The sequence below is a fragment of the Lytechinus variegatus genome, chromosome 4 (assembly GCF_018143015.1).
Source record: "Lytechinus variegatus isolate NC3 chromosome 4, Lvar_3.0, whole genome shotgun sequence".
NCBI classification, from domain to species: domain Eukaryota; kingdom Metazoa; phylum Echinodermata; class Echinoidea; order Temnopleuroida; family Toxopneustidae; genus Lytechinus; species Lytechinus variegatus.
In genome coordinates, this window is record NC_054743.1 from 3,916,242 (window position 1) to 3,939,050 (window position 22,809).

At 36.5% G+C, this 22,809-nt stretch overlaps 1 protein-coding gene across 2 annotated transcripts; it reads right to left on the bottom strand.

Annotated features, from left to right (window-relative positions):
* Positions 1-373: 373 nt before the first annotated feature.
* Positions 374-11,547, bottom strand: LOC121413220. Of its 2 annotated transcripts, none has more exons than XM_041605967.1 (6): positions 11,416-11,547; positions 9,634-9,730; positions 4,150-4,263; positions 3,755-3,853; positions 2,816-2,908; positions 374-1,292 (listed from the first exon to the last, which is right to left on the bottom strand). In XM_041605967.1, the coding sequence occupies exons 2-6, from the start codon at positions 9,728-9,730 to the stop codon at positions 1,150-1,152; spliced, it is 546 nt and encodes a 181-aa protein (XP_041461901.1). In that variant the 5' UTR covers positions 11,416-11,547; the 3' UTR covers positions 374-1,149. The 2 variants fall into 2 exon arrangements, with proteins under 2 accessions (XP_041461901.1, XP_041461902.1); XM_041605968.1 differs by lacking the exon at positions 11,416-11,547 and adding an exon at positions 6,054-6,204 and having other exon boundaries at positions 9,634-9,721.
* Between the last annotated feature and the right edge of the window lie 11,262 nt (positions 11,548-22,809).

Consider the following 22,809-nt stretch of genomic DNA (forward strand, 5'->3'; position numbering starts at 1 on the left):
GAAGCGAAAGAGGATAGAAAAGTACGGAATACGTTTTTTTTGTTGCCATGTCTGCTAATTGGCCCATAATACCCCTTAGGTAGGTCTGATCATAGACCTACTAGTAGGTCCATGGTCTGATAAGGACAAATGTGGTATCAAAATCAGGGAGTAAGATTTAAGGGGAGTGAGAGCGATTGCTCTCCCAAGCTCCCCTTAAATGCTTTTTGGGGAGTGATTTACAGAGCCCCTTGTAACCCTAATCTTTCTACGTGAAGACAAATTTAGCTCCCCTAAAAATTCTCCTTGAGAGCCTCCAGGAGAGCTATTTATAGCTCCCCTGAAATTTTAAAAATCTTGTGTGCAAGACAATACTGCAAGGGAAAAGGTCATAAAGCGAGAATCTGAAATTGGTAGCGGTCGCGATGCAATCGCCAAAACTATGGAGGAGGGCAGTTAGGGATAAATGATAAGAGCCCCAGGGGGCCTGGTGCTCACCTGATGTCATGCAATTGTCATATGTAATTGCAAATTAGTAATTACCACATGCTTCAATTGAGCAACTTTCAATCCTATGCCTCTAGTAGTATTTTATCAATAAATTTGATTGAGAGATCCTCTGACTTGCCTACCAAATGGTCACCCCTGAACAAACTGTTGCCCTGTGGGCCCTATGTACTCTTAATCCTGCCAGCAAATCTGACATCAACTACCTCTGCCCCTGCAATTGCCTGAATCACATTTCAAAAATATGTTTGCATGCATTATTTTATTTAAAATCCTCATAGCTCGATCATGAGAGGGTACTCCTCCAATGCTCCACCCACTTGATTGTAAGGGACCCTAACACAATTCATCAAAGTACCATAAAATAATTGATAACAAGCATGACCCCACAGCTAATATTTAGATGATTAATCACTATCCGCATGCTCTGTTGCCCATGAGGCGACAGTTTTTGCAGGGACGAGCATCTGTGCAGTTATAAGCCTTCGGCTCAGGTGAGCTCATATAGAAAGACTTCACTAATTGGATTGTTGAAAACACTCAAAAGGGATTTATGAAGACTGTAAGTTTATTTTATTCTAAGCACAATCCTGAATCTATCCTAAAAGATGCGTGTTACAGTTACCATAAATGTCCCGATTAACCTGTTAGCCCATCACCTCATTATCTTATCCCAAGTCGTTTGACTCTTTCCTCTGTCAGTCGTTCAGTCTTCCGCACCTCGTTCATGACCTTGGTTGCTATGGTCCTTACATCATGTCTGAAGGCTGGAAATCTCATTTTGAATTTTCTAATTTCTGCTCTTGCTGTTGAAATCAAAGTGACATTGAAGTTATTGCAATTACTATCAATAAAGATAGATATAGCACAGATTACCATAAATTTAAAATAAGTTAACAGGTGAGAAGCACCTGATCTAAAAAACTCCCCGATAATATCAGGGAGATTCAGTGAGGTCTAACTTGATTCTCTCAAGTTGTTAGATGCACCAACACGTTATAAAAGTATGCATGGTATTTACATGAGAAAAAGAATGATACGAACACCCGTGGAAACCTCTTCTCTGAATGATGCATACGACTTAGCAAAATAGACTACTAGCAGTATGACAAATCCTCAGGGAATACTTTTTGCCCCTTTTTCCGCTTTTCCACTTTTGCTGATCCTTTTTATGTGTAAAAAGTCACATAACAAAAGGAAGCATCTGTACTATATGAGGCATTCATAATTCAGTCTCATTTATCCAGATTAAGAAGACAAAATAACTGGTAACTGCATCTAAAGACTGGGCTTGATAGAATCAAGTGAAAACTCAATTGATCTCCCTGATAATATCAAGGAGATTTTGAAGATTGGCTGTGAGAATATGATTGATATGGGGGGGGGGGGGGGTAATTTCCGAAAATCGGTGTATCTGGTATTCCCCTTTTTAAATACCGGAGTACTCGGTGAAAAAACAAATACCGCTTCAGACTTCAAAATGACCTATAAGTTGTAATGAGAATATTTACAGAAAAAAAAGCCAAAACAGACAAGGTCAGGGGAAACTCAATATTTTTAATGTATTATTATCCTGAATGGTCAGTATGACAGATGGCCCAAAAACATAACAGTGTGGCAGAGGCAAAAAAAAAGACAAGGGTCACATTCAAACTGCATTTGTCTAGTAATTATATTTCAAACCTGAAAATTACATGATCAGTGTTTTCAAACACCTAGTAGTTTGTCAATGTTTGTGTAGATCATATGTGACCGCGTATCTCAAAACCAACAAAAAGTTGCACAAACCGATTTTACACAAGGACCAAAAATACAGGACCAAAATATGTCAATTTATTTTTCTACATATTTTCTGAAAGAGCAATTCTTCTTGGATCATAAAACAAACAGGAAATATGTCTTTACTGCAGTTTTTCTAGCACACTTTGTCTTTAGGGGGTAAGAGTTCCCTTTTCATTCTTGAAATTCTTTTATACCCTCTTCACTTTCAAACTCTTGATAACTTTTAAAAGGATGATGCTATTGCATCGAAAGTTGAGAATAAGCATAACTAGACTGTTTGTAATCAGTGTGTCAAATTTCAGCTTAATTTAATATTACCTTCACAGTGATTGCTGTGGAGATTTGTATTCTGCTTTTTGTCCCATGCACCGCACGGAGCGCCCCTGGTTGAGATTTTGCATTTGAATAGACCCCAAACTTCAAAGCCCCTTTTCTAAGTAAATATTTTTTTTAGAATGGGTACTTTCTTTTCATTATTTTGATGGGTATGATGGTTGTTTTGAGATGCAGGGTCACATATTTAAAATATAGCAGATAGTCAACTTACATGGAAGTTTTGTTTGAGTTGATGTGAAGTATTCTTTGAAGAACTCTTTTAGTTGAGCCGTTTCCCCAGACTCCCATCTCGTGTACCTCCGTTCTAAAATGTTGAGAATAATTATAGACAATGAAGAATATTCATAGACTATTGTTTTTTGGAATATCAAGATAACTTCAAAATAGAAAGCATGGGATTAGTAGTCATGTTTCAGGAGAATGTATATACACACAAACTCTATTTTGGCGAATGGGGAATTATTAATGGTCTTTCACACAATCAGAGACTCGATTACCTCACTCAAGACTTGGTGTGTTTAAGGTGCTACATTCCCGGTAAGTTAATTCCCATTACATCAATTCAATGACAAGAAATAAACTCTGCATGTGAATAATTGCCAGTTAGGGCTCCCAGCATTTCAAAAAGACGATCTGTGATGAAGTCTTAAAAATTCAATAATAGTTATTTCAACCTCATTTCCAGCTATAAATGTTTTCTATATGTTGAAGTTAACTATTAGCAGTACAAAAGACTTGTACTGCAGTCAAAGAGACTACACTATCAAAGGGTCATAGCATTTTATCCTATAAATGTTATTTTGATATTTTTGATATTTTGGGCCAATTATAAATTTCCCTGACATTTCTTTGATGTCAGTCTAGCAGGGACAAAGAAACCTGTTACAGCAAGTTGTACCAAATAAATATATAATCAACAATTTCATAAAAGGACAGAGAGAATCCTGATTATAAGGACTGGACACTGCAGGGAGACCTGTAATAAACAAGACATACAGAAATTCATACATCCATGTTTATTCATTGCAAATTAAACTGTATTAAAGGTCAATGTCTCTAAAACATATTTTTTCTTTAGCACAAGGAGGAATAAACTAGTAAACAATTAGTTACACTATTGATATACAGGGATTGTTTTAATATGCAGTACCTCTTGATGAATCTTCCTGACGATTGAGGGGTACCAGGGTAGGATTTTTCCTAGGAGGACAAAGAGGTCCAAGGGCTGATACACCACCAGATGATCCAGCTGAAATAAACAATACAGAAACAGAAAGTTATATTTTCACATTGCAGGTAATTCACTTAATGCCATTTATAACAGATTCTGACTGAGACTTATAAATCATAAAAACATATTTATTCCAAGAAAATGTAAAAAACAAACTTAGGTATATTATGATGACGATGTTAGAATATCAATTGCTAGTACCTTTATACTTCTCATACCAAAATGAAATTTACTGAATGTGCAGGAGGTTCTAAAAAGTGAATATTTTAAGATGATTATGTCTAATTGAAGTGAAAAAAAAAAACATATAGTACCTCCATCATTACATCGTGATGAATTTTGAGGATCAAGGCGTTCCTTAGTGGGAGTCTGTGGGACTCTAGGAGGAGAAAGAGGTCCAAGGGTTGGTACACCAACAGATGATCCGGCTGAAATGACCAATACAGAAATACAGAGCTACAAATGAGACATAACAATCATATAGACAGATTTTTCTAGGATTTTTCTAGTAATAGGATGAGGATGGCAGAATATTAACCCTAATCCTATTGGGATATTTCAATCACTTCAGTCCATCGTTGATCGCGCAAGCGCGCCAAAATTTGGCATGATCAGTGATACTTGGTTACCCTTATGTCCAAGTTTTATGAACTAGGTCCATATACTTCCAAGTTATGATGAAATTTAAAAAAAAATTGTGCATATTCTAAGTTCGTTGACCCTAAATGACCTATGACCTTGATCATGTGACCTGGAAACTCACGCAGGATGATCAGTGATACTTGGTTACCCTTATGTCCAAGTTTCATGAACTAGGTCTATATACTTCTGAAGTTATGATGACATTTCAAAAACTTAACCTTGGTTAAGATTTCAATGCTGATTTCCCAAACATGGCCAATGTTCATTGACCCTAGATGACCTTTGACCTTTATCATGTGACATGAAAATAATGCAGAATGATCAGTAATAGTTGGTTACCCTTATGTCCAAGTTTCATGAACTAGGTCCATATACTTCCTAAGTTATAATGACATTTCAAAACCTTAACCTTGGTTAAGATTTCATTGTTGACGCCGTCGCCGCCGCCGTCGGAAAAGCGGCGCCTATAGTCTCGCTCTGCTATGCAGGCGAGACAATATACAGATCTATTTTATATGTAGCAAAATACCTTGGTGTTTATGTGACTGTGATTATAGTCAGGATATAAATTAAATGGAGTGCAGTTGGAAGCACAAGCAACCCTTCAAAGTATTCCTAATATTGATTTTGGATGAGATGCTGTTTTATTTTTGTTTGCATTTCTTTTCATTTTGATGTCCCCTTGTATTACAAAAAATATATAAGCATTATTGAACAAAAATGTATATTTGCATATTTCGCTAGCGACAAAAAAAATGTGCACTTGCACCATAGCGCTGTGTATGCACTAACATCAACATGAGTGTACTATGAATGGCCTCCCACCTATACGCGAATGCGCTGTTTTCGTCTTTCGCTGTGTGTATGCACTAACATCAACGTGCATGTACTATTGATGGCCTTCCGCCTTCCCTACGAATGCGCTGTTTTCGTGTAGCTTGCAAGGGTAAATTTTGGTGGTTTTTCCGACGCAAGAATACTAGCTAACTTCAGTGCGAAGTATATATGTTTTTCTAGCTATGGACAATTATGCCTGAGCTGAGAACTGAAGTTTACCGCTTTTCTGAAGCGCGCATTTCCGACTTTCGGATCTCGATCCGGGAAGGAAAAAAAACGTGGAAATGTAGATTGGTGTTTGAGGGAAAAAATTGGAATTCCGCGTAAAATCGAAGATTTCACAGCCCATAACCCAATAAAAAAGATAAAATTCACACAGCATAAATGATGTAGGAGGTTACAATTTATAATTTACATTTTGAAAACCTTATTTTTTACAATTTTGGGGGAAAAATTAGCTAATTAGCATATGAAAGGTCCAAGATTGTAAAACGTCAAATTTTTGGATAGCTTAGTAACTCGGCATTCCACAAATATATGGTTTATTAGGGTTTTGAACATCATAAGTGATTGTTTTGGGCCATGCTTCCACCCCCTCCATTTTGGCAATTAATACCATACTTGGTACCTTAAGCTTTTAACTTATGTGAGCTACAATGTGATAGTGAGAACTGAGCAAAACATGTGGGACAATATATTACTTCCGGATATGTAAGATTGGGTCTGCTATGAAACCTACCATAGTTTCTTTCCTTTCCAGGTGAATTCATATCTGAAGACACTTTCTATTTGTTCTTCCCTTCTTTCAAGTTCTTCTGTAATCAGATGCCCTTCATATTCAGCTATAAATTCACCTCTTGTAATATCCCTTGTAGCAACTACACCACGACCTGATGATGAGAAATGTTAATTCCAAAAGATTAAATATGACTTTATTAATAAGAGTTTGATGCCTTTTGATCGATTTATAGGCAAGCATTAAGATAATGGGGATGGGCGCAGGTAAGATTCCTGAAGTGGGTCATTCCATGCCAATTCACCCAATAAAAGTGCCATTTTGGACCTTACCCTCTCAGAATTTGTTCAAATTCGACACACATAAAATTTAACATTTGCTTTCCATGAAACAAAAAAAAAATTAGTGTAAACGGCCCATCGGTTTTTGAGCCCTGGCCCGCCCTTTTTGTTTTGTTTTGGCAAAAAGGGGAGTGACCTTCAACTTTCAACGGCACATTGCGCCTGAACCGGTTGACCAATTTTTATTTTAAATGATATTTACAAATTTACTGTTGGCCCTACATATTGATATTGGTGTTGGTAATGTGTGTACAAGTCTCAATGATACATGAATACTTTCAAACTAAAGTTACATTACAATCAATCAAAATACTACATATCTCATGTTGATACTACAAAGATCTGTAGGGTATATCTAGTATGGGACAGTAGAGCTGACTAGGAAGCACACTCATTGTTGTTTCCATCAAAACTACAGCTTTCTTGTAAGTTGTATGTAGGCCAATTGCACCCCAATCAAAAGGGCTAAACAAATGTCTATTTTCATAAGCAAATATACATGTAGTCTACATATATTATTCATTTTGTTTAATGTTTCCTGTAATACCTGATAAGTTGAGTTTCCCTTTTTTATTTGATTTCAATGTAATTTTAGTTTGGGAGTATTCATGTATAATGGAGACTTGTACACACATTAACACCAATATCAATATGTGGGGCCAACAGTATATTTGTAAATATCATTTTTATTATATTGACATTTAAGTTACATAAAAATCAAGTTAAAAAATTATTCGGCCGGGGGTCAAAATCAAGGTCAAAGCAAAGGTCAAGGGGTAATTTAAAGTGTTATGACCTGAATCTGAATCTGTGAAGTTCCTGGTCCTGATCATCAAGTGGATATTGATGACCAATAAGAACGTTAGCGATCGAGAGAGCTCAATATTTTTAGTACATTTTGGAGTTGAGTCCCACCACTTTACAATTGGCTGGAGGGACTATAGTAATTATTCCTTTCATGACAGTATCCCAAATAAACTGTAGAATACTGTCATGAAAGGAATAATTACTATAGTCCCTCCAGCCAATTGTAAAGTGGTGGAACTCAACTCCAAAATGTACTGAAAATATTGAGCTCTCTCGATCGCTAATGTTCTTATTGGTCATCAATATCCACTTGAGGATCAGGACCAGGAACTTCACAGATTCAGGCCATACCACTTTAAATTACTCAAATAATAGTTTTGATACCATTTTTGAATTCCTCTTTGAAATTTGAATTTCCTATTGAATGGTACTAGTTTCATAAAAATTGGTTGACCGGTTCAGGCGCAATGTGCCGTTGAATGTTGAAGGTCACACCCATTTTTACCAAAACAAAACAAAAAGGGCAGGCCATAGTGCAAAAACCAATGGACCGTTTACATTATTTTTTGGGGGGTTCTTGGGATTAAGTAAATGTCAATTTTATGTGTGCCAAATTTGAGCAAATTCTGAGACGGTAAGGAAAACCCATTGGGTGAATCCAGATGGAATGACCCAAATGTATCTTGAGTAGATATGAAGTTACCTACCACTCATTGCTTTTCCAATTTCAATGTAGATTGCTCCAGAAAATTTATCAAAATATTTTTGCTGGAAATTGGAATCCCTCAAGTGTATTGCATAGACTTAGATCTAATTTACATAAACATGAGTTCCAACAACCACAATTCAACAAGGTTTTTATTTTACTTTACTTCTGCTTTTTTTTCCAATTCCAGTATTCCAGATATTGTTTAGGTTGAGGCTGAGAATGGCTCACTCTGTAGAAATGAGCAAGGACCAAGTCCAAGGTCTACTCAAGCGTAGGTCTTGGCATTTTAAAGTTTTTTACTTTTATGCTTAAAAGTAACTTGATTTGTTTCAATTGGATAACTATGCAAATTTAATGTGAAAATATCCCTGGGTCAATTACCCTTTAGAACATTTATGTTTTGTCACTTATTCTAAATTATCTATCTTCTAGGGTGTAATTGTCGTTCGGGGGGGGGGGGGGGGGGGTTCCTGGGGATATTTGTCCTAGGGGTAATTACCCTTGGTGTAATTGTCTGAGCAATGCAGACGATTATTGTTCCCTTAGAGTAGTCATCCTCTAACCATGAGTTAGCTATTAGAAATCGTCTGAAAGTTCTATCAATGAACTCAACACTTCCTTGTCTAATAATCTTTTCCAGGGTTGTATTGATCTACAAATATGAATATTGAAAACCATCCATCTTCTTATGCCATACAATATATGACCCTCGTTGTTGACAATTGTTGCAATTTTGCTCTGTGGAGTGATGCGATCATTTCGTCATTCGAATTTTGATATAGCGATCTCTGTACCGCAATCCATTCGTAAATCAATGCTCTGTTTTCGATGATTTGAAGTCAACAATCTATTTATTTGTTTTATATAAATAGATTCAACAAATAATTGTGTGAGATGTTGTTTGAAGGTTTGCATGGTGGCATGTACAATTGCTGATGTGGTTTACGGTACACCATGTGGAGTGTTATAGAAGCAGTGGATAGAAGGAGAGAGGAAGTGGATAGGCGAGAAAGTGGAGATTTGAGAATAGTATTCTTTCTTGAGAATAGTCCTGAAAAGGACTGTAAACCAGAAGGAATGTTGAGTGAGAACAGCTTGAGTAGTAGAGCTGATGAGGAGATGCTGGCTTGCGTCGGCGAGTAGAGATGATGAGTAGTAGAGAGACTCGACGTTTCGGACAGGTTGACTGTCCGTCTTCAGGAGTGAGTGTTCGCTCGGCGTGCGGCGGTACTTATGGCGTGCGTGCGGACGTGGGGGAAAGCTCTAGGCCGGCGGTCACGGCGGGTTGACGTCGTAGGTGGCGCTCTGTGTGTGGGTCGGCGGTTTTGGCGGGAAACGAGTGGGCGTCGTATGCGGACGTGGTGAGTAGACGGCGGCGTGTGTGTGTGTCGGCGGTGTGTACATCAATGGTGGCGTTCTGTGCGTGTTGGTCGGCGGACTCGTCGGGTGAGCTTCGGCGGGAGCGGGAGCGGGAGTAATTGTGTATTTCAAGAAATTTATTGCTCCAAACATCAGAATCTAAACACAATTGTGAAAACTGCACAAATTATTGTGACCCCATCATACATTGAGCTATCCGTAGCTAGACTGGATCTATGTTACGTAGCACCCAAGGCATACAATTCCCTAACTTAAGCCCCCTGAAGATTATTGCTCTTGCACTTTTCTCTGCAAGGAACATACAAATTGCGGAAAATGCTGATGACAGAGCTAAAGAAAATCTAACCTTTTTCCTTGTTCACCCATTTTTGTTGGATCCAGTCTGGGTCCTGGCCACAACTAATGTAGTGCTTCGCTACCTCCTCTGGCTTTCTTCTTTTCATCTGCAAAAATGAGAAGTAAATCTATTGATATTACTTAATAGCATTAAGATTATTGATCTACATTAAGTTATTTGACTACCGGTATAGATCTAACATCTAGACTAGATCTAGGGGCCTAACAGTTTAAAAGTAGATCACACTGATAAACAACTGGTTAGATCTTTTATCCCTCTTTGTCCTATTAGTATTACGTTTGACTTCTATTATTTTAAAAATTGTTGTTTAGAAAATTTACTATTTAGTTTAGGTTTATCAGTGTGGTCTATTGTAATTCACTTGGATTAATACTAGTAAATCTAGACTCTAGTAACTTTTTGTCCAGTTATTGGGTGTCCGGACGGGTTGGGTGTCCGGACACTCCATTTTAACAGCCATTTGAAAAGGTTTACAATCAAATTCTTCGTTGTTTTTTAGCACAAAATGGGAAACAATATTGTGGAGATCAAATATTGATGATGAAAAGCACAATTCAACGTAGGCCTAGATCTATATATTTTGGCTTAATCCAAAGACAAAAAACAGGGCTTCAATTTTGTTAAGACAAGTGTCCGGACACCCAACCCCCCATCCTAGGACTAGTCTAGGCCCCTAGACAAAGTCTAGATCTAGGCCTATAGTTAGCCTATCTAACTTAGACCTAGAATCTATATTATAAAACTAACTAGTTTATAGCTTGGAGGGCCTGCCGCTTGGAGGAATTTTTTGCACCAATAACGGCCGCGGAGCTACATTTCATTTTCAGATCTAACTAACAGTTAGTCCTAACTGTTGAAGAGAAGTCTCGGCAGCTTCTTATTCTTCTTCGGTTAGTTTCCTCCAGTCTGGAGAACTGCAAATGGTGCAGAGGAGTTGTTCTACATGATGACAGGATCAGATGGGGGTAGTACACAGAACAGGGTTTACGTTTAGACAGTGACATTCGTACGTTTAACATGTAGATCTAGATCTAAGTCAAATACAAAACTGAGAGAGGAGTTGTGAAAAGAGGACTGAGGAGTTGTGAAAAGCATGCACTCAACACGGCAATGAAGGCTTAGGCTAGCCAAAGAAAATTTCAATGTGTGCTCAACTTTTAAAAAAGAGGAAAAATAAGGCAGACAAAATCAGAAAATACAAATCGTATGGTAAGAGTGCCCAAGTCTGCGCAGTGCCCATGACATGTCTGCGCACTCACTTAAATGCGCAATTTTCATAGAACAAAACATCAAACTGATACCAATTTTCAATCTTGACCGCAGCAATACATTTTGATACCAAAAACTACAAAAATATTTGATTAAAAATGAGTATCAGCAAGTTTCAATTTGCTACCCTGAAAATTTTAATAATTGTCAAAAAAGAATTGTCCGAAACTTCACTGCATTTGATTTGCGTGCAAAATGAGCTAGTGCGCAGACATGGGCACCAATCATTTTTGCTACACAAAGTGACAAGCCCGTCTAAAAATCGTAGAAAAACATTGTTCTTGTAAATAATTTCTTGAATTTTTTTTGTTTCCTTGATCATTACAATATAGAGAATGGAATGACATTGATGACTCTCAAAATAATATTTTACTTTGTAATAAAATCGAGATCAAATTTTAGGTGCGCAGACTTAGGCACTCCCTTCATACAAATCATGACTGATAACATAGTTTTGTGTTAGCCTAGGCCTACCGGTATGCACAGTGGTCACTGACTTACCGTTAAGTTGCTAGAAATATACCCAAAACTTAAAGTTCTTCTTCTTAGTGAGTACAGTCCACCATCTGTCGTACTATTTACAGTTTCAGGAAACTTTCAGGAAACTTTCAAGAAACTTTCCACTCACTGGCGGAAGGCGTCATGTTCGGTCGGCTGCACTGGTTTTTTTCGGCGCGACGCAGCTCCTCGACCTCATCACCTGCACCGGCCGCGCCGGGGCAGCCGGGCCAGGCCGGCCGCCTATGCAGCGCCCATAGGACGTGCTAGGCGCTGCCGAGGCCTGCGCGCGCAGAAATTTGTGCTTTTCGCTGTTCTCGTGCACACTACATGTTCACGTTGCAAACGCTTATCATTGTAACAGCGAAATCTTCGAAGAAGATATAAAAGTAAAATATATAGAGATTTTCGAAAAAGGAGGGGCACTATTAGGATTAAAAGCATTCATGTTTTGTACAGTTTATATATTGTGGTGTAGTTTTGGGATAACGTAGGTGGTGGATTGAGTTACATTTTCATTGACAGATAATGTTGATATATACCCCATTTTACAAAGATTGTCAGCATATACATCAATTCGCCTTAACAACCAGTTTTCCTCCAAACGGTATATACACACAATTTTGTGCATGATTGTAATGTCAGAGTACTGCTGGGTAGATTTGGCCCAAAGTTCGTAGGAAGTAAAAAGGAATACTGCCCTCTGCTGGAATAGATTTTAAGCATTGTGTTGAACCCCCGTCATTGAGAATTTTAGCTTTAAAACGTAAGGGCGAATCCAAATATTCCCCTTTGGGTCGAGTTCGCCCTTCCGTTGATTATTAACCCTAAAGCTTCTCCTTAAGTAGGATTTAGATACATATATATATATATATATATATATATATATATAATCTGGTAGTGGGTTAAAGACATATTTTTTTTTACTGGGTGTAACCAAAAGAATATGATAGGGTCTTATGTTAGAAGATTCTTTATCGTAATTTTTTGTAATGATTAGGTCTGGAATAAAGACAACGTTCTAAACCTCTTTTTAAAAACATGTTCTTAGGTTAAAGGATTGCTTTGTCTTAGAATTGGAGTTATTTCTATTTCTAACTAGAAGTGTTATTTTATAAAACAAATGACTGGCTTTGGCTGAAAGACTATGCTATATGTCCATGTTATCCAGCATCAATAAGATTATGGAGTCTTTATACAGTTTTTGTTGTTGTTGTATTGTTATTTACAATTTTTGCATAACAGGGTTTGGAGAAAAGGCTTAGCTCGATTTGCTTTTTTTCCACTTGAATATCATTGTGTTATCTTAGTTTAGACTTAAATAATAATATTTGAAATAACCGGGTCTAGAAAAAAGACTTTGGACTTATATTATGATTTTTAAAACTACCGGGTCTGGAAAAAAGACATTGGACTTTTGTGCTATATGAAGGCAATAGTATAGGGTTTTAGTTTTTAGTTTTAAATAACCGGGTCTGGAGAAAAGACTATGCTTGATTCTCAATTTACACGTGGCGCATATATTCGCAATTGATTCCGTACTTGCTTCTCATTTTTTTTTATTCCAATGGAACATCATTTATTATCGTATCTTAGTTTTGACTTACATCATAATATTGAAATAACAGGTTCTGGAAAAAGAATTTGGACTTATATATTTTAATTTTTGAAACAACCGGGTCTGGAATAAAGACTTTGGGCTTATATTATTATTTTTTAACAATCGGGTCTGGAATAAAGACTTTGTATCTATGTTATCATTTTTTAAACAGCCGGGTCTGGAAAAAAAGGCTTTGGACTGATATTATAATTTTTGAAACAACCGGGTCTGGAAAAAAAACTTTGGACTTATATTATTATTTTTTAAACAACCGGGGCTGGAATAAAGAGTTTGGGCTCATATTATCATTTTTTTAACTGGGTCTGGAATAAAGACTTTGGATTTATATTATCATGTTTGAAACAACCGGGTCTGGAATAAAGACTTTGGGGTTATATTATTATTTTTTAAACAATCGGGTCTGGAATAAAGACTTTGTATTTATGTTATTATTTTGGAAACAGCCGGGTCTGGAAAAAAAGACTTTGGACTGATATTATAATTTTTGATACAACCGGGTCTGGAATAAGGACTTTGGGCTTGTATTATTATTTTTGAAATAATCGGGTCTGGAATAAAGACTTTGTATTCATGTTATCATTTTTTTAAACAACCGGGTCAGGAAAAAAGACTTTGGACTGATATTACAATTTTTTAAACAACCGGGTCTGGAAAAAAAATTGGACTTATATTATTATTTTTTAAACAACCGGGTCTGGAAAAAGACTTTGGACTGATATTACAAGTTTTTAAACAACCGGGTCTGGAAAAAAAAATTGGACTTATATTATTATTTTTTAAACAACTGGGTCTGGAATAAAGACTTTGGGTTCATATTATCATTTTTTTAACTGGGTCTGGAATAAAGACTTTGGATTTATATTATCATGTTTGAAACAACCGGGTCTGGAATAAAGACTTTGGGCTTACATTATTATTTTTTAAACAATCGGGTCTGGAATAAAAACTTTGTATTTATGTTATCATTTTGGAAACAGCCGGGTCTGGAAAAAAAGACTTTCGATTAATATTATAATTTTTTAAGCAACCGGGTCTGAAATAAAGACTTTGGGCTCATATTATTCTCATTTAAACAACCGGGTCTTGCATTGAGACTTTGGATTAATATTAAATTTTTTTAAACAACCGAGCTTGGAATAAAGTCTTTGGACTTGTATTATAATTTGTTAATTAACCGGGTAAGGAAAAGAGACTTTGCACTTTTGTGCTATATAAACGCATTGCTATAGTATTTCGGTTTAGAACAGATTTGCCAAAAATCCCTTCAAATTTATAACATTTTTGGGTAAAGTCATTATTGCATTTGTGGGCGATCAAAAAGTATTACATTTGTGGGTAAAGTGCATTATTACGTTTGCGGGTGAAATTATTACATTTGTGGGTAAAGTGTTATTACATTTGTGGGCGTTATAACATTTGTGGACGATTATTACATTTGTGGGTGTAACAAGGGGTTGAGCTGAATGTGGGAGGGAGTGATCCGCAACCCCCCAAATTTATGGACTTTGCGTTTTCGTATACGTTTCCTGAATGGGGGGGGGGGGGGTGTGGTGGACTGACGGCTCCTACCGACTCCAAACTGTCTGTACTTTTTAATTGAACGATTAAAAAGATAGAGACAAAACGGTTGTGAAAAAACCCAGAACGGTAAAAAAAATGAAGAACATAATCAAAAATGCTATAATTTCATCAGATGAAAACAATTTACTTTCTCTTGTTACAGTAGTCGGTAACATGGTTATTTTGGAAGGAAAGGGAGATATAGAAAAATGAAACGTACGTAGAACGAGACGGGGGGAGCGTTGGGATCGAGGTATGATTTCAGATCCACTATAATTTGAGTCACATTTATATTATTGCAACGGAAAACATATCGAATACTGGCATGCAATCTTGAGGAACAAAATTATTTTTTTATCACAAATTATAAGTTATGAAAAGAAAATACCAAAGACGATTTTAAGTGAAACGTAAAGGCCACCGCTTTAAAAATAAAAAAACAAAAAGGGTTCGGCCTTTCGTTGTCCGGCATTAGATTATTATCATCGCACTTGCAATGGAAAATTCACGCTTTTTTATTCATTCTGGAAAATAAAGGTATTTTGTATGCTGTGATTTCACCCAAAATGGATTTTAGTTGTAATTATACACTTTGCAAATGATCTCTCTACAAGGAGGTAAAGAGACCATTCATGAGAAGCGTCACAATCGCATACATTCGTAATTCCGAAGCTTCGTAATTCCGAAGGTTCGGTTATTCCGAAGGTTCGTATTTCCGAAGGTTCGTAATTCCGAAGGTTCGTCAATCCGAAAACGAAATAAGGTTCGTAATTCCGAAGGTTCGTTAATCCGAAAACGAAATAAGGTTCGTAATTCCGAAGGTTCGTTAATCCGAAAACGAAATAAGGTTCGTAATTCCGAAGGTTCGTTAATCCGAAAACAAAATAAGGTTCGTAATTCCGAAGGTTCGTTAATCCGAAAACGAAATAAGGTTCGTTAATCCGAAAATTGAATAAGGTTCGTATTTCCGAAAATGAAAATTATTCATTTTGGTAACAAACACGGATAATAATAGCTGGGAGAACAGTTTTCAGAACTGAAGTGGCTTCCCTGGGTAAATAATATAATTTTTATCATTTTAGGCCTACATGAAATTTCCAAAAGTTTGAGCACGTGATTCGCTGGCAACATCTCACAAGGATGCCCTTTTAACAGTAATTGACCAAATAGGCGAATTTTACATTTTCCCCAAAACCGCTTGCTCGCTACGCTCGCAGAAATGAAACGTAATATATAACTTACCAATCAGAGATCACTTAATTTTTTTTGCTCAACTTAATTACTACAAAACACACAACCTCTTTACACAGATGATAATCTTATGGCGAAAATATCCGTTTGCACCAAAATGCCCCTATTGGCCCCTTTTTTGGCTCCCCCCCCCAAAAAAAAGGAAAATACGTTCCGCCGCCACTGGTTGAAACACGCATCGTCTTCATGGCTAACTGCAAAAAGTTCTTAAAATGTCCCCTTTAGATCAGGTCAGAGCTTATATTTAAAATTTCTGTTCGCGCTTCTTGCTCGCAGTTATTATCTAGTTACATAGGCATCTCGTTTTGAAGATCACAAATATATTGCCCATTATATTAAAAAAAAATATAGCTCGCGCTCGCATTATTCAAAAAGGGTTTATCATGTTATTATATATTTACTTTATTTCATAAGTATAAAGCTAATTATTGACTGTTAGGACTACCCTTTCAAAAAACAAACAAAAATCAACTTTAAGCTGCCGATCGAGGAAAATATGGCCGAAAAAAATTGCTCTCCCCCCCCCCCCATTTGACAAAAGTTGGATCCGTCGGGAGGGAGGCAGGGGGCACTTGCACCCCAAAAATGAAATAAAAAACAGGGAAATGCATATTTTTCCAAAACTGGGAAAGATCTTTTTTCAAAAATAAATATGCTGTTTTTCATGTTTTCGAAATAAAATACTCTTTTTAAAGTAAATTTTTCAGGCTGGAATATTGCAAATTTTCAGCTTGCGCTTCGCACTCTCAGTTATTCGATTGATTAAAAAGGTCACTAAATTCTTTCTTTAAGATTCCTTTTCTGGTCAGTATGTTTAAGCTCGCGTATTGCACTCGTGTTAATTCTTTAGTTAGATGTACATATTTTCAGTGACAGCAGAAATCTGCTCGGATTTTTAAAAACTTATTTCCATTTTTATTGAAATACCCTTAAGTTTTAGCTTGTGATTTACGCTCGCAACACCTCGCAATAATGCCATTTAAAGAATAATTGATCCCCAAAACGAGTTTTACAACTTCACATTTTTTTTTACCAAGACGCTCGCTCATTATACTCTCCCGAAAAATAAAGGCTAAATGTACATTTTGCCATAATAACAAGTAATTTCAAAATTTTTTTTTTGATAATCTTAAATTATCTAGGCCGGGGTATCTTGGGAGTTGCCTGGGACATAATCTACAAGATTGTATAGTAATTTATTTCATGCGAATCGCTATTAAGTGATTATGCTAATTTATGCGTAATTAGTATGCGAAATCATACTTTTTCCTCTAACTCCCTAAATAAAGCTCCAAATGTACTAATTTTTGGTATAGAAACTGTTTGTGGTGTCCTTAGCAAGTGTACATGAAAAAAATTGTGATATCAAATCATTTTCCTATGTATTATATTGTTTTTTGCAATTTCTTATGTATTTCTTTGTTTTTTGACCTTTTGTTTTTCATTGTTTTTTCAATGAAATTTGTTGGGGACTCTTCTGTGATCATAAAAAGCATAAAATGAATACATTTAGACTAGCAAAACTAAAAATAATCGTACATTTATGAATTTTGGTTGAAAGCACAATTTGCATTTACTTTGTACACGAAATCACGTTTTTGAGCCATTTTTGGTCTGACATGCACTTACTCAATGTTACGTAATTTCGGAACCACGTACCCGGGTGACGCAAATTTGGTCTCAAAAGTTGCGCAAGACTTAAATGTAAAATGTCAGCGAGCGGCGCGGTCAAAAATTTTCGCACGGCGAAAATATCGCGCGATTCGTTGAGGGGGGGGGGCCTCCGAGGCCCCCCCCCCCGGCCTAGATAGGGTTAAGGTGAAAATATCTGCAAAGTGCCAACTTTGACGTATGAGTTTCATTTTTTGGCTTTACCCCCCAAACGAAAATTCGTTTGGCCCTTGCCTTCCCATCCTCATAACAATTGAACGGCAAGTGTCCACCCCCCCCCCTTTGCCTCTGCTTTCCGGTTTTCATTTTTCGGATTAACGAACCTTATTTTGTTTTCGGATTAACGAACCTTATTTTGTTTTCGAATTAACGAATCTTCGGAATTAGGAACCTTATTTCGTTTTCGGATTGACGAACCTTCGGAATTACGAACCTCATTTCGTTTTCGGACTGACGAACCTTCGGAATTACGAACCTTATTTCATTTTCGGATTAACGAACCTTCGCAATTACGAACCTTATTTCATTTTCGGATTGACGAACCTTCGGAATTACGAACTTTATTTCGTTTTCGGATTAACGAATCTTCGGAATTAGGAACCTTATTTCGTTTTCGGATTAACGAACCTTCGGAATTAAGAACCTCATTTCGTTTTCGGATTGAAGAACCTTTGGAATTACGAACCTTATTTCGTTTTCGGATTAACGAACCTTCGGAATTAAGAACCTCATTTCGTTTTCGGATTGACGAACCTTTGGATTTACGAACCTTCGGAAATACGAACCTTCAGAATAACCAAAGCTTCGGAATTACGAAGCTTCGTAATTACGTATGTATGCGGTTTATATGTTGTACTCTCATACCCCGAGAGGGGATCGATATGGCGAATAAATGTAATTCTAAGTCAGGGGCGGATCCAACCTCCGCCAATGGGGAGGGTGATTTTTTTGTTCACCCATATTTTCCCCGATCAGCCGCTCAAGGTTGATTTTTGTTTATTTCTTTGAATTGGATGTCCCAGTAGCGTAATGATTATTAAAGTTATTTGCCAAGTCTTCGCCTCATCTTATTCACTCGCCCTCTTCCTCTTATGTTTTCCCCTTCTTTTTCACTTCTCTTCTCATTTTTTTTCTCCCCCCCCTTTTTTGCTTCCGCCAATAGTGGGGGGGGGGGGTAGGGCCCTGTGTAAATGTAAATCCAACCAAGAATTGGGTCTATACAGCACAATGTCTAGAGGTCACGGGCGGATCTATGGCAGGGGGGAAAAGGGTTTCGCTTTCAAGAGGGGGGGGGGGGCACTCTTCTGTTTTGGCGGCATTTTACATTACAAATTTTGATTGTGCCTCTCATAATCAGGGGGGGGGGGGGCAAGGGGCGCCCCCCCTTGAATCCCCCAGTGATCGAAAGGTATCGGAAATTTGAGGATGCTGATTTATTCATGGCATGTAATTTTTGAAATATACGACCAGAATTTTGTAAATATCTAGTCAACGCACATGCGTAGTCTCATTCCGAAGACGCAAGTTATGAATTTTGGATAAAATTATATTACCCTCCCCCTCCCCCACTTGAACACGGCCTCTGCGAGAACACAACTCTTCTTTCTCATGAATATTGATTTCGATGCAGAGGCAGAAATCGGGATGGGCACATATTTGGTCAAACAACAAGGAAAGATGAATATTAATCGATGACAGTCGTTTTTAACACAATCGGACATTGACGTCGAGGGACATGGAATTGCTCATCGGGAAAACCCCTCTCAAACTTTTTTTTCCTCTTTCAACCGTATTTCCTTAATTTGTTTCACCCTTCCTCTTATTCCATCCCAATATCATTTTCTTATTTTCTCTCTGTTTCCCCTTCCTTTTCTCTCCCTTTCACTTCTTAATATAACAATATGTTATCCTGGGGAAATGCCTGTCCAAAATTTGAACAAACTGAAACAGTTTCTAATAAAATCTGTGTAAATCTTTGATCTATCTATGCCAAATATTGTCAAGATGTTCTGGTCATATTTATTCTAGCATTCTATTTCCTTTTTTTAGGGGGGGGGTGTCGCACCCACAAATGTAATAACGCCCGCAAATGTAATAACACTTTACCCACAAATGTAATAAACACTTTACCCACAAATGTAATAATTTCACCCACAAATGTAATAATGCACTTTACCTACAAATGTAATAATTTTTGATCGCCTACAAATGTAATAATGACTTTACCCACAAACGTGATAAATTTGAAGGGATTTTTGGCGAATCCGTTCTAAACTAAAATCCTAGAGTAAATCGTTCATATAGCACAAAGTGCAAAGTCTTTGTTGGAGATAAGTCCAAAGTCTTTTTCCAGACCAGGGGAGGTATTCTGGAACTCTGTCATAACTTTTGTCATAAATTTTGTCATTTCTCTCCGAGATGTGACACCGCTATGATTGTCACAAATCGGTATTCTGAACATTGTCTTTTCTCTGTCATATTTCTCAAAGTTTCCACTTATCTTTTCGGAAGCAAACCAATCAAAATTATCGTTAGTTCCCAGTTGGAGCCCTTCTGGCCAATAGGAAAGCCCCGTGGCAAGTAGGGCGTATCCCTAAAACAGTTGCTGGCATCGCGCAACTACGTGTATATTGATGCGCTTAATTACAAAGAGAGACAGGGAGCTGTGAAGAATTTTAGAGGAGAAGTAGAAAAGTAAGGCAAACAGAGAAAGAAAATGAGGTATAAATATAAAGGGCCTAACTAATTGTAGCTTGAAAAGATAATTATGAAAAATGGCATGGGAGGTGAGTCAAAGTAATACCACAATCTAATCTAAATAATATAATTATTTGCTTGACATTCAGTCGGCAGGTTATTGGGATATTTGGTAGTAAAATATATGACAAAAATTATGACTGCTACCCCCTGTCATAACTTTTGTCATATATTTTGCTTGCATAAAAGGATTACGCACATTTAAACCCGCGTATTTTTGCTGCGCGTTAAAGAGAAAAGACAAAATCTATGACAATTTTTGTGACAAAAGTTATGACATCCACCAGAATACCGATTTTCTTCATATATCTGAGATAAGATAAAATATGGAGAAAAGACAAAGTTCAGAATACCGCCCCAGGTTGTTTAAAAAACTATGATATAAGTCCAAAGTTTTTTTTTTCCAGACCCGGTTGTTTAAAAATTATGATATAAGTCCAAAGTTTTTTTCCAGACTAAGATACAATAACGATATTCCAGTGGAATAAAAATGAGAATCGACCTTAGTATTTTCTCCAGAACCAGTTAATTAAGACTGGTGGAATTCTGTCTTTGTTGTTGTTTCAACTTACACGGCTTATATTGTGGATGTATGCGTAAGATAAATTGAGAATCAAGCGTAGTCTCTTCTCCAGACTCAGTTACTTAAAACTAAAAAATAAACCCTATAGTAATGCGTTCATATAGCACAAAAGTGCAGTCTTTTCCAGACCCGGTTAATTCAAAAATTGAAATATAAGTCCAAAGTCTTTTTTCCAGATCCAGTTGTTAAACAAATTATACGATATGTCCAAAATCTTTTTCAGACCCGGGTATCTAAAAAATTATAATATAAGTACAAACTAAGATACGATAATGATATTCCAGTGGAATAAAAATGATAATCGAGCTTAGTCTTTTCTCCAGACCCAGTTAATGAAGACTGGTGGAATTAATGTCTGTAGTTGTTTCAACTTATTTGGTGTATGATTGTGAATACATGCGCTAAGAGTAAATTGAGAATCAAGCGTAGTCTTTTTTCCAGACAAGCTTAATTCAAAAATTGAATTATAAGTCCAAAGTCTTTTTTCCAGACCCAGTTGTTAAACAAATTATACGATATGTCCAAAGTCTTTTTTCAGACCCGGGTATGTCAAAATTTATAGTACAAGTCCAAACTAATACACGATAATGATATTCCAGTGGAATAAAAATGAGAATCGAGCTTAGTGTTTTTTCAACACCCAGTTAATGAAGACTGGTGGAATTAGTGTCTGTAGTTCTTTCAACTTATTTGGTGTATTATTGTGAATATATGCGCTAAGAGTAAATTGAGAATCAAGCGTAATCTTGACCCGGTTACTTAAAACTAAAAACTAAACCCTATAGTAAGCGTTCATGTAGCATAAAAATGCAAAGTCTTTTCTCTTGACCCGGTTACTTAAAACTAAAAACTAAACCCTATATTAATGCATTCATATAGCGCTAAGACATTTCTCCGGGTCATTTAAAACATTCATCAAATCTATTGATGTTATAGACATTCATCCGGACCAGATTATTTCAAAATAAGAAATGATTGAAAAAAAAAGATCCTCCACTCTTGGTAATGTTGAATTCCATGAAATTATAGCATAGTCTTTCCTCCAAACCAAGTTATTCAAAATTATGAATTACATGTACATTTTCAAAACAGTATAAAACCCCATAATTTTAAAGATGCTGGATAACACGGACCTATAAATGTAGCGTAGTCTTTCAGCCCGACCCAGTTTCATTTTTCAAAATTACGCTTATAGTAATAATAAAAAAGAAATCAAAATCTAAGACCAAACAATCCTTCAACCTAGAAATGTTTTAAAAAGAAGTTTAGAGCGTTGTCTTTAGTCAGACCTAATCATTAAAACAAATACGCAAAAAAAATTTTCTAACATAAGACCCTATCATATTCTTATTCCTGTGGAGTTACGCGAGTTTTAAAACGTACTCTTTTCTCCAGACCCGGCTATTTAAAAAATGAATTTACAAAACTTCAAATCTAAGACCAATCTTCCAAAGTTACACCCAGTAAAGAAATATGTCTTTACCCCACACCCAGTTTTTTTAATAATACTAAGACCCCAACAAAACATTGCAATAATGCATGGGTAAAGCAAACATCCTTCCTCCAGACTTGGTTATTATTTGAAAAAATGAAATAGTTTTTACAAATATTCTAAAACGAAGACCCAATAATCTGATTACTGTGGAATAACACGAAGACCAAATGTCGAAGATCGACTTTCCTCCAGACACAATTATTTCAAGAATAAAAAATCAATAAAACCCAACCCCCAACAACGAATCTAAGAACCAACAATCCTCCAAAGTAAGACCATGCATGTAGAAAAGCACATTTTTAGACGTTGTCTTTATTCCAGACCCAGTCATTTGAAAATGATTTAAACAATGTTAAAAAACAAAAGACTTTGTCCTATTCTTATTCTTGTGGAATAAGACGAGTATTATGCTTAGTCTTTCTTCAAGACCCGGTTATTTAAAAGATAAACAAATATTGA

Excerpts from the sequence above, each read along its gene's own strand:
- LOC121413220 (XM_041605967.1), bottom strand. The coding sequence starts at position 9,730 with ATGAAAAGAAGAAAGCCAGAGGAGGTAGCGAAGCACTACATTAGTTGT. Across the intron at positions 2,909-3,754 it reads TCAGGAAGATTCATCAAGAG|AACGGAGGTACACGAGATGG; the intron begins GTACTGCATATT and ends TCAACATTTTAG. Across the intron at positions 1,293-2,815 it reads AACTCAAACAAAACTTCCAT|CAAGAGCAGAAATTAGAAAA; the intron begins GTAAGTTGACTA and ends TGATTTCAACAG.